Source organism: Bos indicus, chromosome 16 (genome assembly GCF_029378745.1).
Source record: "Bos indicus isolate NIAB-ARS_2022 breed Sahiwal x Tharparkar chromosome 16, NIAB-ARS_B.indTharparkar_mat_pri_1.0, whole genome shotgun sequence".
In the NCBI taxonomy this organism is placed as follows: domain Eukaryota; kingdom Metazoa; phylum Chordata; class Mammalia; order Artiodactyla; family Bovidae; genus Bos; species Bos indicus.
Window position 1 is genome coordinate 64,662,993 of NC_091775.1, and position 18,862 is coordinate 64,681,854.

The following is an 18,862-nucleotide window of genomic DNA, read 5'->3' on the forward strand; positions in this document are numbered from 1 at the left end:
GCGCATCCAGATCATCTGCAGATCTTGTTACAGTGCAGATTCTGACCAGGAGAACTGTGTGTGGCCTGGGACTCATCATTTCCAGCTAATATCCCCAGATACTGATACCGCTCTCCCGCAAATGACACTTTGAAAGACAAACTGATGGCAAAGTTCCTTTCCAACTGTTACTCCCCTTCAGTTTAACACATATAAATGGCTTTACGCCTTCCTCTATTGTCATAAATATTAAGTGCGAAAATTCTTCAATTACTAAGATTGGATTTTCTTACTTCCTAAGAAATGATTGCTTCTGGCCACATGGAAAATGTTAAGTTCTCATTTAACCACACCCCAGCCCATCACTCTTCCCCAAAAGGGCAAAAGATAATTAAGTAATTATTTTTTAAATATTACTTGTGACGAAGTTTAAATGTAAAACCTTTGTGGATAGCTAATAAGGTTTTGCTCACATAATTGAGTCACGTGTGGCTGAGTAGAGAAGAAAAAAACCCAGCCATTATTCAGAGCAGGCTAAGAATTTCAGTCTGATTGGGTGGATTTGAATAACGATTAACAAGAGAGAGCAGTGGCTCAGCTGTTAAGAATCTGCCTGCCAATGCAGGAGATGCAGGTTGGATCCTTGCATCAGGAAGACCCCCTGGAGGAGGAAATAGCAACCCACTCCAGTATTGCCTGGGAAATTCCATGGACAGAGGAGCCTGACGGGATACAATCCATGGGGTCGCAAAAAGAGTCGGGCACCACTTAGCAACTAAACAATAAACATGGATTGAATAATCTAGAAAAGAATAAATGCACATTCTTTTCCGATTTTTTTGTGTTTTTCAGAGAAATCAACTTTTCAGTCATTGGTCGGTATGTGGACTATCTCGTAGAGGAACAGGGAGTGAAGAATGTCTTTGGTAAGTCATCTTTAGGGATTTCTCTACATATCTTGAGCTCAGTCCTTGGAAAGCAGATTACTAGCCTGGAGGTCACAGTAGTATTGTGTTATAGGTTATGGTTGAGCCTGGCTAAGCAGTGTAAGATTTGTGAATTTTTAGGTTCATCAATTTTAGACCTAAAAGATGATCAAGGGATTATCTAATTGGGTAGTGTGCTTGAAATCGGCCAGGAGCTGGGACCCTTAACCAGAGCACTTGCACCTAGAGCAACAGACTATAAAGAGACTGTAAGGGACTAAAAATCGCTATGCACATGTGCACCTGGGGCAAATGATGAGCAATAAGATACAAAAAGGCAATGGCCAGTGGCCACTTCTGAGGTGCTGGGAGCAAAAGCAGGGTGCTATACATGATGCCCGCATACAGCACACCGAGGGAGTGGGCAGACCACCTATGCCTCCTGCCCAACCCATGGACCCGCCCTCTTGTGACCCCTTTTAAGGACCGGCTTGCCACTCTGGGGAGCGAGCAAGGGTGCCTGTTTCTGCTTCTCCCTCCCTCCGGCCGCATCAGGAACGGCCATAAAGCCTTGCCTGAGATTCTCGTCTGGCCTCTTACCAATTTCTATTGATTAAAGAGTCCACGGACCCAGGTCTATAGACAGAGGTCGTTTTAGATCTGCAGTCCCCACCATTGTCTTTGTCAGTAAACGCCACTTAGGACTGCTGGGACATCCTGGTACTGGGTGGTATTGGTTTTCCTGCCATTAAACCCAAATAGAGAACTTGCCTGGTGTGTTCGGAGACTTGCCTGAGACCTGAGCAGTCATCTCTGTCTCCATTTAAAATACTTACTCTCTATCCCTGAAAACAAGGACAGATTTGTAATTACAAGTCATGCCTAACCTTCCTGGTCATTTTGATAAGATGAAGATGAACAAAAGACTGGGTCTGAAGTGAAGAATGGAAACATGGCATCACACCACTGGCTCCAGACTCTCCTCGGTGTGTCTCCGTGTCCCTTCCTCTTGAGCAGGGGTTTCTGCCCCTGCACTGCCAGCGTTGGTGCCGGAGGAATGACAGGTATCAGCTGGTCCCCATGACTGACTCTCTGTTTGAAACAGTGAACGGCACGACGGGAGAAGGCCTGTCCCTGAGCATCTCGGAGCGCTGCCGGGTCGCAGAGGAGTGGGTGACAAAGGGGAGGAACAAGTGAGTGGCTCCATCGAGATAAACACCCTTATCTGCCAGGGCGGCAGAGACCGCAGCTCTGTCTCAGATGACACAGCATTCCTGCCTTCCGGCCACAAGTCTGGCCCAAAGTCAGCTTGTGGAGAGAGGAACGCCCTTCCTTTCCATGTGGAAGGGCAGCAAGACACTCCCGGCTCTCAGAGATCCCATCGGGTAACCAGAAACTGCCTCTGGTCTGTTTACCAGGCCAGTCCCTTGCTGGGGGTAGGTTCCCTGTCCTTGGATCTGGGGCCGAGGGTCCTGGTGGTTGGCTGCTGGCCCTTCTGCTGAGCTGCTCAGCATCCTTCCCATCTCAGGGTGGGTCCTGTTGCTTCCATCACGTCTTGTCTCTGCACATGACTCCGCATGCTGTCTGTGGTGCTTCCTCTCATAGTCTTAGGGAGCTTTCTGCATCCTCTAAACTTCAGTGCAGTGATGGATTTTTGTCATAACACTCAATCGTGCCCAGTGAAACCAATAGAACTGCATCGATTCAATAGGCGCAATGAACCAAGTTTGATTCGTTGTTACTTTGTGTATTATGCACTGTGCTGGCACTGGGGATATAAAACAGGATCTCTGCCCTCAGGTTGCTTACCATCCAGTGGAGATGTCAGACCATGAAAACTAACACTGATCCTTCTGATAAATAGTGTAAACAGGGATCAGAGGAGGGAGTGATTGACGATGCCTTAGATTGGAGGTAAGTCTCCAATCCTTAAATGGCTTTAGAGCACCTTGCCTGTGTGCTAAGTCGCTTCGGTTGTGTCCGACTCTGCAACTCTATGGACCATGGCCCGCCAGGCTCCTCTGTCCGTGGGATTCTCCAGGCACAGGGATATTCCTGATCCAGGGGTCAAACCCAAGTCTCTTATATCTCCTGGATTGGCAGGCGGGTTCTTTAACACTAGCAGCACCTGAGAAGCCCTTGGAGCACTTTGGGCACTCTGAAATTGTACGCCAAATTTAGACGTCCACATAGGCATTTTCTGTCAGTTTTCAGCTAATTTTCAGTCCGATCCTGGGCCCCAAACAATTAAAGACCGTGGGTGGAGTGAGAAAACAGGAAGGCTAAGGGTAAACATTAAGAAAAGCACCAGAGGAAATTCCCTAGTTCCAGCAGTTTAGGAAGCTGTGCTTCTATTGCCGGGGGTGCAGCTTCGATCCCCAGTCAGGGAACTAAGATCCCATGTGCCTCCCAGCATGGTCAGAAAAGCAAGGCACCAGAAACGGGGATAGTAAAGTGGGCCCAGACAGAAAACACTCAGAAGGGTTGGAGGGAGATTAGGAGAGAGTCCTGTCACTGCAGGAAGCAAGGTCTTGTAGAGCGTCCAGAGAACGTGGGAATTAAGAGCAGGGCTTGAAGGCCAGACTGCCTGAGTCGGCTGCTGGCTCTGCCTCTCGGTAGCTCTGTGAGCTCAGGCTGGTCTTAAACGCCCTGTGCTCTATCAGCCTGGAATGTTAATAGTACCCATCCTATAAGGTGGTGGTGAGGGTCCAAGAAGTGCCTGACACAGTGCTAAGGATTATATAAGAATTCACTGTAATTATTTGCCGTGGGTGCCATGTCCATTATAACATTTGTTATAACTGTTAGATGCTGTGAGAGTCGGCAGAATGGAGGATTGAGAAGGCAGGAAATAACCAGTGACCTCAGAGAGAGCAGAGCCCATCCGGTTCATTGTCACAGAAGCAGCTGCAGAGGGGGTAGAATGCAGCAGACCCCTGGAAGGGGGACCTGTAAGGGTAGTTTATTCTCACACTCAGAAAAACCTTTGCAGGTGGGGACTTCCCTGGTGGTCCAGTGGCTAAGACTCTGAACTCCCAATGCAGGGGCCCAGGTTCGATCCCCAGTCTGGAAACTAGATTGCACAGACTGTGACTAAGACCCAGCACAGAGAAATAAATTTTAAAAATACTTATTTTTTTAAATGTGCTGGGATGAAGGGAAGGAGAAAGGGAATAATGGATTAGAGAAGAGGAACCAAGATTAAAAGAAGGGTAGTTTATTTCTCTCAGAGTAGGAAAGTCTTAAACACATTTCCATGCTGAAAGGACAGTGCCATTGGAGAAGAGATAAAGAGAGTGGAGAACCGACGCCTTTGATGGAAGATCTCAGCGGGGCTTGAAATAAAACCAAATGTAGGTAGAGTAGCTCTAGGAGACAGGTAAGAAGCTGGGAGGAACACTCAGAAGGGGACACTGCTAAGCACAGAGGTGAGGAGGAGGAAAAGGGAGTCTGTGCAGACTGCCTTTATCTTTGGTGCCTTGGAAGCGAGGAGCAAGGACATCTGCCAAGAAAAAGGGGTCGTGGGGTAGAATTTAGAGCTTGAGGTGAAAAGTCAAGACTTGGAGCAGCCTCTGCAGGGACTTGGAAAACGAAGTAAGTCATGGCGGCTAGAACACTTTGGGGAGTCTTTTCCTCCTGAATTGAGAAACTGCAAGTTTGTACTAAAGCCACAGAGTCAGCAGCCTGGTGGAGAGAAGGAAATGCATGAGTGTTTTAACCTAAGCCAGGAGATGGGGTAGTAAAAGGTTTAAGGGAGTCACACAGTAAAGCTGCTGGTGAGGGTAAAAAGCCAGCCACCTTTTCTCATTTCAGAAATCTTCTGTTATCCTTTACAAATGCAGACCTGATCACAGGACTTCGCAGTGAGATCCCATTTTACCTAAGACAGCACAAGTCAAGGATGACAGGAGGGCTCAGTGCTCAGGCCTCAATGGGGATGACATGTCTCCATCCCGTGAGAGCGGCACGTGTGTCATGCAGAGTCCCTGCAAGACTCACCAGCATGACTGAATTACAGCTGAGTCTTATTGATCCTACCCACAGAGGACCAGTCTAAGTGTGGCTTCTTCCCCAGGGACCCTGTGGCACACATCCAAAGATGAACACTGGGGTCTCAGAGAAAACCTTTTCCATGGCCAAATCCTGAGGACTTTCAAGATAGGAAAAAACTTTTTGCAGCAAGTTCGTTTCTTATAGGACTGATTCCTGGATGTATGCCTTAAGGAACCTCTTTATTTTTATCTCCAACCCAAAATATCTCAGTTTTACACCTATCTGCATGTATACCGTCACCATCAAATGCAGAATCTCTAACAAGGCATAGTCAAAACAAGTCCTCAAGTGTTGATTAATCTGTTACTGCTTTCAAAATTCTATTGCTTCAGTTCAGTTCAGTCACTCAGTCGTGTCTGACTCTGTGGCCCCATGGACTGCAGCACGCCAGGCCTCCCTGTCCATCACCAACTTCCGGAGTTTACTTAAACTCATGTCCATTGAGTCAGTGATGCTATCCAACCATCTCATCTTCTGTCGTCCCCTTCTCCTCCCGCCTTGAATCTTTCCCAGCATCTGGGTCTTTTCAAATGAGTCAGCTCTTCACATCAGGTGGCCGAAGTATTGGAGTTTTAGCTTCAACATCAGTCTATTGCTTGGTTGGATCTTAAATTATATTCCCTGGACTTTTTAAAAAATCCCTGATCAGGTTAATTATAAGTAGACCACAGTAGAATTCACTAGTCTTAAGAGTGAGATTAGCCAGATATTAGCTAACTGGTAAAACCAGCACAAACCAGAGTAGCACAGCCCTTTGTAAACCTCAAGTGATGCAACAGAGTTTTCTCTTTTGCAGGTTGGATCAGATAGTAATTCATGTGGGAGCCTTGAGCTTGAAGGAGTCACAAGAACTGGTATGTATGTGGGTCCATCTGGGAGAGACCAGTTGAGGGACCTCCATCTTTATGCTGGAGTTAAAGTCAGTATCACTTTTGCTAACTATTGGATGCTATGCTGGTGCATATAAGGTCTAGGACCTCAGGGAAGCCAGCACGGAGCTATGAAGAGAGCAGCCCAAGGTGATAACTGCTGTAGCAGAGCGTCAAATAGGAGACAGAGGCACCTATTCTATTGGGCAAAGTAAGGATGGGTATGGAGCTATCTGGCTTGCAGGTAAGGAACTTAACTTGAGCCAACCTCAGTTTTCTCTGGGAAGTAAAAGGCAAGACCATCTGCTGGGCCTAAAGGAGATGGAGTGAGTGTTCAGACATGAGAAGTGGTAAAAACTGAGAATGAATGCCTGGAGAATTGAAGAGAAAGTTCAGACAGAAGAAGCTTGCCCCCACCTGTGTTTATAGCAGCACTGTTCATGAGGTCGAGGCAACCTAGATGCCCGTGGATGGATGAATGGATAAAGAAAAGGTGGTATATAGTATATACATACAATGGAATATTATTCAATATTGAAGCAAATCCATCTTGTCACATGCTGCAGTATGGATGAACCTCCTTGAGGACATTGTGCTAAGTGAAGCACCCCAGTCACTAAAGGACAAATACTGTATTATTCCTCTTATGTTATGAGGTATCCAAAGTAGTCAAATCCATGTGAACAGAAATTAGAATGGTGGTTACTGGGGACTAGTGGGAGGGGGAAAGAAGAGTCGTTTAATGGGAATAGAGTTTGTTGTCTGAGAAAAAGCAGCAGGCTATAAAACAAAGACATACATTTATTTGAGATCTTGTTTTAAATAGAAGTATAGTTGATTTACAGTGTTGTGGTAGTTTCTGGTATACAGCAAAGTGATGCAGTTTTATATATACACACATACAGAGATACACACACACGCACACACACACACATCTAGATGAAGCAGTTATTACCTTCAGAATTCTATTGTTTGGTTGAACCTTAAATTTTATTCCCTGGACATTTACTTAAATCTCTGATTGGATTAATTTCAAATAGACCTTGGTAGAACTTAGTAGTCTTGAGATTGAGGTTACTTAGGTGTTAGCTGACTGTCAAACGAGCACAAACTACAGCCGGGCAGCCTGTCTGAGTCACTATAAATGTCAAGTGATGCAGCTGTGTTTTCTCTTTCGCAAATTGGATCAGACGTATATATAAATATAAAGAATATCTATTCAGATTCTTTTTCATTATAGATTATTACAAGATACTGATTATTACAAGTTCCCTGTGCCATACAGTAGTCCTTGTTGCTTATCTATTTTGTGGGAAGTAGTATGTATCTGTTAATTCAGCATGGATGGACCTGGAGAATATCATACTAAATGAAGTATGTCAAATTTGTATGTGGAATCTAAAAAAAATGATACCCAAATGAACTTATTTACAACACAGGAACAAACTCACAGACAATAGAAAACAAATTCATGGTTATTTGGGGTCTTAGAATTACAATTCAGGGAGCACAGATTCCAGCAGCCACCAGAACAGTGCCCCTCTGGGAACCAAAAGGCAGGAGTTTTTAAAGGGAAACAGAGAAATACACTTAGTTTCCATAAGTTATTTGCCAAGAGCTCTGATTGGGAGGTCTATATCTTCTTTTTTTTTTTTTTCGGTTACAATTTATTGACTGGTCAAATGTGTCTCAGATACACAGATGATACCACCCTAAGGGCAGAAAGCAAAGAGAAACTAAAGAGTCTCTTGATGAAGGTGAAAAAAGAAAGTGAAAAAGCTGACTTAAAACTCAATATTCAAAAAACTAGAATCATGGCATCCAGTCCCATCAGTTCAGTTCAGTCGCTCAGTCGTGTGTGACTCTTTGCGACCCCATGAATTGCAGCACGCCAGGCCTCCCTGTCCATCACCAACTCCCGGGGTTCACCCAAACTCATGTCCATCAAGTCAGTGATGCCATCCAGCTATCTCATCCTCTGTCATCCCCTTCTCCTGCCTCCAATCCCTCCCAGCATCTGAGTCTTTTCCAATGAGTCAACTCTTCGCATGAGGTGGCCAAAATATTGGAGTTTCAGCTTTAACATCAGTCCTTCCAAAGAACACCCAGGACTGATCTCCTTTACTTCATGGCAAATAAATGGGGAAAAATAGAGACAGTGATAGACTGTATTTTCTTGGGCTCTAAAATCACTGCGGACAGTGACTTGCAACCAGGAAATTAAAAGATGCTTGCTCCTTGGAAGAAAAGCTATTACACACCTAGACAGCATATTAAAAAGCAGAGACATCACTTTGCAGACAAAGGTCCGTCTAGTCAAAGCTGTGGTTTTTCCAGTAGTCATGTATGGATGTGAGAGTTGGACCATAAAGAAGGCTGAGCACTGAAGAATTGATGCTTTCGAACTGTGGTCCTAGAGAAGACTCTTGAGAATCCCTTGGACAGCAAGGAGATCAAACCAGTCAATCCTAAAGGAAATCAACCCTGAATGTTCATTGGAAGGACTGTTGCTAAAGCTGAAGCTCCAACTCTTTAGTCACCCGATGCAAAAAGCCAATTCATTGGAAAAGACCCTGATGCTGGAAAAAATTGAAGACAGAAAGAGAAAGGGGTGACAGAGGATGAGATGATTGAATGCCATCATTGACTCGAATGGAGATAAGTCTGAGCAAACTCCGGGAGACAGTGAAGGACAGGGAAGCCTGCTGTGCTGCAGTCCATGAGGTCATAAAGAGTTGGACACGACTGAGGGACTAAACAAGTGTGTCTCACTTATTATCAGTAAAGGCACATTTCTGCACATTGCCCCAAGATGCCTTTCTTAACAGATAGCTGCTGCTGCTGCTTTTTTTTGTTTTTGTCAGCAGGGTCAGCACAGTTCACAGTTTAACAGGATGGAGCCCTAAGGTACAAAATAAAGTTCCTATTGACAACTCCTTCCACAAGTTTCAGATTTGCAGGATGAATAAGTTCTATAGATCTGTTTCTCAACAATGTGAATATATTTAGCAGAACTGAACTGTACACTTAAAAATAGTTAAGATTTTTTTTTAAACCTCACTGTGCAGCTTGTATAATCTTAGTTCCCCACCCAAAGATTGAATGCAGGTCATAGCAATGAAATCCTGGAATCCTAAGCATCAGGCCACCAGTGAATTCCCAGTGTTGCATTTTTCTAAGTCACAATTTTGAAAAATAAATTTAAAGTAATTAAATTTTTTTAAAAGGATTGCCCTAGTGGTGCTAAAAACCAACTAAAGTTGTACGTCTTCAGTTTGTCCCATCACCACTCAACACAGCTGTGGAAATTTTCTTCTAGGTACACTCTTCAGTTAGAACATAGGAACAAAAATGCAAAGAGTTACATTGCTTTGGGTTTAGAGGTGAGCAGGTTAGGTGGAGTAAAACTGTGGTGAGGGAGGAAAGAGTTGAAAGTTGCTAGCAGAAAAGTAAATGGTGTGGTGATTTTGAAGCCTTTGTGAATGGAGTAAGTAAAGAAAGCCCAGAGATATCGTAGACTGGACTGCTGTCAGTTAACTGTTGACTGAAAAAAATGTGCAGTCTAAAAGGCAAGAATTATATTTTAATCAGCGTCCTTAACTAAGGACTGGGGCCTGGGGTACAGCCACTCAGCTAGCTCTGAGGGACTGTTCCAAAGAGGCAAGGGAAGAATCTGCATATGTAGGAGTTTCTGGCTGAAAAAAACAAAAATAAACCACGTAGTTGAACATCAAAAGATTATGCTACTGCTAAGTTGCTTCAGTCGTGTCCGACTCTGTGCGACCCCATAGACGGCAGCCCACCAGGCTCCCCCATCCCTGGGATTCTCCAGGCAAGAACACTGGAGTGGGTTGCCATTTCCTTCTCCAATGCATGAAACTGAAAAGTGAAAGTGAAGTCGCTCAGTCGTGTCTGACTCTAGCGATCCCATGGACTGCAGCCTACCAGGCTCCTCCGTCCATGGGATTTTCCAGGCAAAAGTACTGGAGTGGGGTGCCATTGCCTTCTCCCAAAAGACTATAGCTTATCACAAAAATACATTTCAAGTTAATTACTTTAGTGCTTTTCTTTGTATGGGAAAGTGCATGCAGGCTTATCGAAACCGTTCCTTTGATATGCATGTTTTTCTCCATCCTGAGTTCTCCTCAGGGCACACTGACCTGGTGGCTGCAGCAGCTGATGGCAGTTTGGCCGAAACACTGTTTACTGAAATGGCAGAGACATTGTCCACATAACTTTGATGCTTTAATTCCAGGGAGCACAATGACCCGATCTAACTCCAGCATCTTCTTGTGGGTTTTGTTTGATCGAGAAGGAAATGGCAACCCACTCCAGTGTTCTTGCCTGGAGAATCCCAGGGATGGGGGAGCCTGGTGGGCTGCCGTCCATGGGGTTGCACAGAGTCGGACACGACTGAAGCAACTTAGCAGCAGCGGCAGCAGCATGAATGCAAAATCGCTTCAGTTGTGTCCGACTCTTTGCGACTCCATGGACTGTAGCCTGCCAGACTTCCCTGTCCATGGGATTCTCCAGGCAAAAATACTTGAGTGGGTTGCCGGGCCCTCCTTCAGGGGAATCTTCCTGGCCCAGGGATCCAACCCATGTCTCCTGCGTCTCCTGCATTGACAGGTGGATTCTTTACCACCAGCGCCACCTGGGAAGCCCTGTTTGATTCTATTTCCTGTTATTTGAATGAATTAATTAAGTTTTTATTTGTCTATTTATTTATTTTGGCCTTGATGTGGTATTTGGGATCTTAGTTCCCTTACTACAAATTGAACCCGTGCCCCCTACAGTGGAAGCCCAGAGTCTTAACCATTGGACTGTTGGAGAAATGCCGATTAACTGAATTTAGAAATGGGATGCATACTGTATACTTGCAAAACTGCAATTCAACACTCTTAGGCAAGCCACAAGTGAAGGCATTACTAAATGATTGCTTAGTAAGCCTAGAATCTGAACTTGAAAACTTAATTTATTCTTTTTGATTTGTTGTTCCTACAGTCAGTCTTTCAAGTAAGGTAGTGTAGTGGAGGAAATCTTTTTTCTCCCCCTTCTCCTTTCAATTGCCGTTTTCTCCGATGGAAGAGGTGTTAGTTAGCTCAGTCATGTCTGACTCTTTGAGACCCCATGGACTGTAGCCCACCAGGCTCCTCTGTCCATGAGATTCTCCAGGCAAGAACACTGGAGTGAGCGGCCATTCTCTTTTCCAGGGGATCTTCCCAACCCAGGGACCGAACCTGGGTCTCGTAAATTTTAAAATATTGTCATATCATGACATGAGAGCCAATGTTGTTCATTGGACTCAATACTAGAATAATATAAAGATAATCTTAGCATAAAGATTAATCCCCTGCCGTGGGATAATCTTGCCAAAGAGACAGTGATATTGGCATCTGCTTAGTCATAAGTCTCCACTGGATGATGCCTGAATGGGCCCTGCCATCAACTATCTATGAAGTGGTTTTTGTCCTTCCTTTCAGCTAAGGTTACCCCACTACTCTTGTCCTGAACAGTGCACTGAATGATTCAAATATATCTCATTTCAATCCTTTATTAATAAAATTCTGTCCAATGTCCTTGACTGGTCTTTAGACTGTATTCCAGTCTCTTTTTGACTCTTCTGCTTTACTTCTGCAGAAAGTTAATCACATCTATTAGATACAGATATCCATAGTTAATGTGATGCCCCTTTTAGGTAATGGGGCATGTTTCACACATCTACTGGGTACTGGGTACTTGCTATGTGTTCAGCACCATGACTGATCTGAACACAAGAGTCAATAAGATCTGACATCCTACCCTCAGGGAATTAACTCTAGTTGGAGACCAGTAACCATATGCAACTATCTTACAGTGTGGTAGGCTTAGGTACTCTACTTGAAATACATACAAAAAAAGTTATGAGGGCTCAGTGGGAAGAAATGTTCATTTTTGATGAGATAATGTGAGAAAACATCAGAAGAGTAGCACTCTATCTTCTGTGATGTGTATTATCTTTCTACTCAAACTTTCCCAACTGCCTTGCTGAAACCATTGTGGCATTTCAGGATGGCGTGAAGGGTACTCCGAAGAGCTCCAGTTCTTTATGTCTCAGTGCAGAAAGATTTCAGCAAGAGGCAAAATGATAGCTAAGAAGTGATTTATTCGAATAGGATGCTTGTGAGGCTTACACAAGAGAGTGGGCGAGAGATTACCGGGCTATAGTTTTATAATCAGAAGAGAAGTGGGGAGGGGGAGAAGACCTTCTTTGTCTTTCTTGAATAGACATCATGCTTCCAACATCAGTTCCTCCTTCAGGTTGGGCAGGGGAGTTTTTTTATCCCTTCATGGTCAAGCTAGGTACACAAATTATTGTTTTTCATGGGTGCAAAGAGTGTGTCCTAACAACTGAGCTCACTGGGCATGGCGTAGGTCTTAGGATTGTTGTTATTCAGTTGCTCAGTCGTGTCCAGCTCTTTCCTATTGTTGCAGTTGTTTTATTGTTTGGGTCATGTCTCATGCTTCTGCTGCAAAGCAAGCATGCTTGGTTTTGTGGACAAGCAAACCTGCTTTATGGAGTAATCATTAACTTACAGAGGTCTCCCATTTTTTGTCTACTTATAATGCACTAGTGGCATTAACTATTTAGTCACCTGCTTTGTCCCTTTTACCCTGTCCCTAACATTTCCAATCTGTAATATAAATTTTGAAATGTGACTATTGTATCTTTGGAGAGGAAAGTCGGTGTTATCCAACGGGCTGAACACTGGAAGAGCAATGACATTTGCTAGTTTCTCTATCATGAACAGTTATAGTTTATCAAAACAAACTGCTCATGTCTCCATAGCAAGTTTTTTTTTTTGTAGTGACAAAGCCTTGGAAGGTTCAAGTTAAATAACACAGCTCACCTCCTCCAAAGGTCTCTACTTTGCAACCTGGGATTTTCCTGGTAATGACATTATTAAATATGGCTAATTTCCCACTCTAGTGGTACATCAGCTGGCAAATTTGAAAAGTCTGTTGTTAACCTCTAGTATCTAAGTTAGAGGTGAATATAATAAATCTCTTACTCAGGAGAGTTGTGATATTGTGATTTATAACAAGAAATAGATTGAATTGGCCAAAAAAGCATTTGGTTTTTTCCATAAGATCTTATGTATTTGGTTTTTGTCCCATTTCTGGCACAGAGCCCCTAAAACCCTTAGAATTCCCAGAGATGAGAACAATAAAAGTGTCTCTTGTTATGTTAATGAGGTGATTTTTGGAAAGCACTTAAGGTTGGGAGCTGGTTGCCAAGAACACCAAGCCAGTGAATTAAGGGGTTGGAATTTTCATTCTCAGCTCTGTCCCTGCAGGGAGGGAAAGGGGCTGGAATTTGAACCAGTCACCAATGGCCAATGATATAACCAATAATGTGTATGTAGTAAAACCTCATTAAATACACCAAAGGATGGATTTCTAGTTTGGTGAACATGTAGAGATTTGGGGAGGATGTGGGAGATGTCCACTGGGAGACAATGTGGAAGTTTTGTGCCCTACCCGCCCCTTGCCCTGTGCAACTCTTTGATCTGGCTGTTCCTGAGTCATATCCTACTTTATATATATATAAAGTAGACAGTGGTCTCCTCAGTCGTTTCTCTGAGTTCTGTGAGCCACCTTAGCAAATTATTTGATCTTTGGAGGGGGCATTGACACCTCCAGTCTACAGCCCGTAGGTCAGGAGCACAGGATAACATGGCATTTGATGTGAGGGTGGTATTCTTGCCTGGAGAATCCCCGTGGACAGAGGTGGCTGGCGGGCTACAGTTCATGGGGTCACAAAGGGTTGGTCCTGAATGAGCAACTAAGCACAGGAGGCTGGTCTTATGGGACTGAGCCCTTAACTCGTGGAAGCTGACTCCATCTCCAGATAGACAGTGTCAGAGTTGACTTGAATTGTAGGAAACCCAGCTGGTGTTTGAGAATTGCTTGTTGGTGTGGAGAAACCCCCACACTCACCCACACTGGAACTGTGACCAATGGTCTTTCTTCTTTTAAAGGCCCAACATGCAGCAGAAATAGGAGCCGACGGCATCGCTGTCATCGCACCTTTCTTTCTTAAGCCATGGAACAAAGGTAGGTAGATAGGTCTAAACACATAATGCCACACATGTTCCATTTCTTTATGCCGTCGTTCCAAATGCTTGTATTTAACTCATGAGAGTAGAGTCCTATGAACTGCCATGAAGAGTCTCACAGTATGAGACTGCCGTGGCATAGTTCTCCAGAATTTTCAGACTTCCTGGATCCACAGGAGAAAAGACTCCATCAAAGGACTTTGGCTCTTTTGCCAAGTAATCTGATTAGGACATTCACCAAGCCTGGGGTCAACCTACAGGTGCCTGTGTTTGGGTCAGGTGTCCACTTCTTGTCCAATCCGTTGTGTAGAGTCAGAGTTACATGGCAAAGTGTGAGACCATTTTTCTCCAAAAAAAAAAAGAGGAATATAAGTGATGGGCATTTTGAGACTACATGTACTATTCAAGTGAGTAAGATGAACTGGAAAAAAGATTTCACAGAAATATCCATTGCTTTCAAAATATCAAGTTCTTGTTTTCTCTATGGAAACTATTTGTGGTTTCCAAGTGTACTGAGTCCTTTTAATTCTTTTGATTAGCAAAAATACAATACAAATGTAAAAGGATTAAAAACACAAGATGTTATTTGCATGCAGTTAAATAAATATTTATTGGTAGAGAGAAAATAGTTGTTAATATAGATAAATAATTTAAATATTACAATTCAGAAATTTAGAATGAATATTTTAAAAGTTTTTTAACATGGTTTTTCATTTTTCTCGCATAAATACTTTACATAAAAGACAAAAAAAATAATGCATAATTTTGTCAGAAATATTTATCATAGATAAAAAACATTTATCACAGCATTCAGATGAAGTACGTTGGATTCCTTTTCCCACTATTCAGTGGCATCCAAGTGTAAGCAGTCTTGCTGGATTTGTTTATCATAAATATCTATATAAACAGCAGTGAAATTGTTGTTGAAGCTCAAATTGGAGGATGTAGGAAACCCCAGTTCTTCAGTAAACCAAACTGAACTCTCTTCTGAAAAATATAAATTTCTCTCCAAAGGGGAAAAGTACCAAACTCTGGTTGAAATGTGCCATTACTTTCATGTCTTCCCATTTTGAGCAGATGTTGTTTTATCTTTTTGTTGTAGGATTTTCTCAATTACAACTTTATTCTGATGCTAATGCAAAGTCTTTACTATTCACTGATCACACTTAGCCTGCTGGGTAAGAGGAAGAGGATCCTGTTTGATGGGCTCCTGGTTTTTGTAAGAGTATTTCATGACTTCTCTTAGTATGTGGGAAGATTTGCACCAGTTTTTTGTTAGTATTTTAGTATAGTAGGAAAGTGAACCTCTTATTTTGGCCCTTCTGGAGAGAGGAAAACAAAACTTTGCATGAAGTGAATTGCAGTAGCAATCTCAGAGATAGTAAGCATGGTCAAGAATTTTCAGCCTCCGAAATAGATGGTTGCATGTCACTCGGTGGCTCGTTTTTCCCTGGGGAAAGGCAGTTTTACACCTGTTCACACCATGACTTTTCCTGCTGTTCTTTCAGATGTCCTAATTAATTTCCTAAAAGAAGTGGCTGCTGCTGCCCCTGCATTGCCGTTTTACTACTATCACATCCCTGCCTTGACCGGGGTGAAGAGTAAGTACTGCCTCTTTCCACGTTTCCCTCCCTTTAGCCCTCACGTTGTACCCTATTTCACTAAGAAACTCCCACACTCCATCCCATCCCACCCCACCCCATGTCACAAAAGCACAAGACTGTTGACTGAGATAGTTCCAACTGCTCCAAAATAAGTCACTCATCAAAACTAAGGCAGCCTGGGACTGCCCTGGTGGTCCAGTGGTTGAGAATCTGCCTTCTAAAGCAGGGGACGTGGGTTCTGTCCCTTTTAGGGAATTAAGATCCAACATGCCACTAGGCAGCTAAGCCCATGCACCGCAACTAGAGTCTGGGAGCCGCAATACCCAGCACGGCTGGGGGAGAATAAAATGTCCGTCCTTATCAGTCATCTGCACTACCTTAAATGGAATATTTTAAGTATGAAAGACACGTTGGCCCCTAGGCACTTCTAGCAGACGCCTTGTGTCTATGTCACACACCCCTCCTTCTTACATGGGAAGATACAGCTAGCAAACCCCACTAGGACAGTCGGCTTTGTACCCTACCACATACTCGGTGCCTGGCACACAGGAAGGTACTCTGATCTCTTCTCACTTTTCTTCTAGCTTTTCTGTCATCATTATCGTACTTCTCCAGCGTGAAGACTGTTACAGATAGATGAAATTTCTTAGGAGGCTATTTTTAAAATTCTGCTCCTTTTAACTTCTTTAAAAGAAAACACTGAAGTTGCACTTTATAAATATCCATCTATTGTTCAAGGAACAGAAGATTTAGATCTATAATTTGACAAGTACAGACGAACGAGGAAGCAAGGGCAAGTGGTTATGTTCAATCTGCAGCCAGTTGCAGCTGAGAGCAGCTCCTGGCAGCTCCGTGCAGATGTATGGGGCTAGATGGGGTGTCCTCTGATACTTCCCGGGGGTGTACAGGTGAACAAGATGTTTATTGCTTTGAACAGTTCGTGCTGAGGAACTGTTGGATGGGATTCAGGATAAGATCCCCAGCTTCCAAGGGCTGAAATTCAGTGACACGGATCTCTTAGACTTCGGGCAGTGTGTGGATCAGAATCGCCAGCGACAGTTTGCTTTCCTTTTTGGGGTGGATGAGGTAAGTCACCTCCTGGCATGTCCCAGCTGGTTAGTTTCCCTCCCAAACAATTGATGTAGCTGCTTATACAGTAGCAACTCTTTTTCTTTTTCATCATAGTAATTATGTTCTTTGTTTCTGTTTTTTTTTTTATTTTAAATGTTTATTTGCTATTTATACCTTAATAAAACTGAAAAAAGTCTATCATAGCCTCATGATGAGGTTTTTGCCATAATCTGTTAGAAGCAAGTTATTGGTCCCACCCACTCTCAGGGAAAGGGACATATTTAGGGGGTAACAGTAACAAACGGAGATCATGTAGGCCATCTTAGAATTCTGTCCATTATAATGAAATAACTCAATAGGTTACTGAACAGTATTTGTATTATTGGCTAACAGCAATTTGGATGTCACTCTCTAGCATGGGGAACTAGGGTAATGGGCAGAAAACTGCTTTATGTGACTATTCCTTGCAAACACTGCACACATTTATTGATAAAAGTTATAAGAATATATAGTAAAAAAAAAAAAAACTGTCATTAAGCAGAAGTTGAATGTAATTATGTAGAGTATGTTCAATGATGTTTATATTTTACAAAGTATATATTTTTATCTGTCAAAACATAATGGAAGAAAATCTTTGTTTCTGATCAGCAACTGTTAAGTGCTCTGGTGATGGGAGCAACTGGAGCGGTGGGCAGGTAAGCAGGACTCGTTTTCCCCAGTGATTATAACTGTAAAATCCCGCCCCCCCCCCCGCCCCAGGGCCATTTGTCACCTGAGTAGTTGTATTTCTTGCATGTAAACCTTTTCTAAGAGAAGTTGCCCTTCTTTGCCACATTCTCAGTGAAAATGAATTAAGTAGTGCTTAGCACTTTGGTGGGCTTCCCTGGTAGCTCAGATGGTAAAGAAGCTCTAACTCTACCAACAGTATCTTAGACTAATCACTGGATTCTTAGAGTAACCAGCAAGGCAGGAGGTTCTTGAAATTCAGAACAAGAATGTTTTCCCAGTTTCTCATACAATAACTCAGATCAAAGAAGTTTTATCTTGTTGTACTGGGAACAGCAAGTTCTTACCTCCTCCTCCTCTAATGCAGGAGACCTGGGTTTGATTCCTGCGTTGGGAAGATCCCCTGGAGAAGGGAATGGCAACCCACTCCAGTATTCTTGCCTGGAGAATTCCTTGGAAAGAGGACCTGACGGGCTACAGTCCATGGGGTCGTAAAGAGGCGGACATGACTGAAGGACTAACCTTCACGTAACACTTTGTTAGTGACTCAGTCGTTGTTTTACGAAGCAGCTGTTGCAGTTAGAGGTGAGACACACAAGCTGAAAGTGTGCATAGAACTTCTTTGTCAGAAATTACTTGGTTACAAATCACAGAAAACTCTTCAAACTAGCTTATGTGAAAGAAGGTAAGTTATTGTAAAATACTGAGAAATTTCATCCACCCCAAGGGGAGGGAGTGCAGTGAGGTCTCAGAGAAGATGAGAACCCAAAACTGCAAAGCTCTCAACTGCAGACTGTTCTCCATCTGTGGTCTTTGGACGTGTCTCTATCTCCCTTCTCTCCAGATGGGCTTTCTCTGCTTCAGCATGTGTGTGGCCAGTCATGGTGCCTGACTGGGGCATCTCAGGCTGTCACTAGATAGCACTGCCAAGTCAGATGTCCACCTAAAGCCCAGTCAGTTGCAACTGGGAGGGCAGAATCATGTGGCCCGATGTCTACTCAGCAAAAGGCCCTGGGACATTCGATTGAGCATGTCCACTGCACATGTTAACCTAATTCATTAGAAATGTGCCTGCAAGCAGATTGAACTATTTCTATTAACTGAAAGTGTATTTTTCCCCCTGTGGGAAAAGTACAGGGGAAGCAAAGTGAAAACTCATAGTATATCTTGGTGAGCATGCCTTTGATGAAGAGTAGTTGAGTTGGATAATCTTAATGGCTCATTCATCGAGCCAGGATGCCTGAAACAACCATTGTCACACAGGCCATTTATACTGAGGAAGCCTGAATGCCTGGATCTGCTGACCATGGAAGTTCTTTTTAGACTTTTTTTTTTTCTTTCTGACCTTCATACTAGGCATTTTTATTCTGTCAACATAATCTGAAGGCAAAGTACATTTGGTTACAGTTCATTTCTTCTTAATCATGATCAACATTCCAAGACCCCTCAGACCTTCATGTAACATATTGTGAACTCCGGTGTTTCACATCTGCAAGTAACTTACCTCAGCAATTATATTTTATTCTTCCCTATTT

At 43.3% G+C, this 18,862-nt stretch overlaps 1 protein-coding gene across 3 annotated transcripts in view; it reads left to right on the top strand.

The window, feature by feature from the left end:
* Positions 1 to 18,862, top strand: part of NPL (N-acetylneuraminate pyruvate lyase) — a 40,280-nt gene that overhangs the window by 10,282 nt on the left and 11,136 nt on the right. For all 3 annotated transcript variants that reach the window (XM_070768543.1, XM_019976905.2, XM_019976904.2), the window contains exons 3-9: positions 832 to 905; positions 2,011 to 2,098; positions 5,755 to 5,812; positions 13,849 to 13,924; positions 15,435 to 15,527; positions 16,468 to 16,616; positions 17,250 to 17,296. In XM_070768543.1, coding sequence (XP_070624644.1) covers positions 832 to 905; positions 2,011 to 2,098; positions 5,755 to 5,812; positions 13,849 to 13,924; positions 15,435 to 15,527; positions 16,468 to 16,616; positions 17,250 to 17,296 — 585 coding nt within the window. The remainder of the gene's footprint in view (positions 1 to 831; positions 906 to 2,010; positions 2,099 to 5,754; positions 5,813 to 13,848; positions 13,925 to 15,434; positions 15,528 to 16,467; positions 16,617 to 17,249; positions 17,297 to 18,862) is intronic.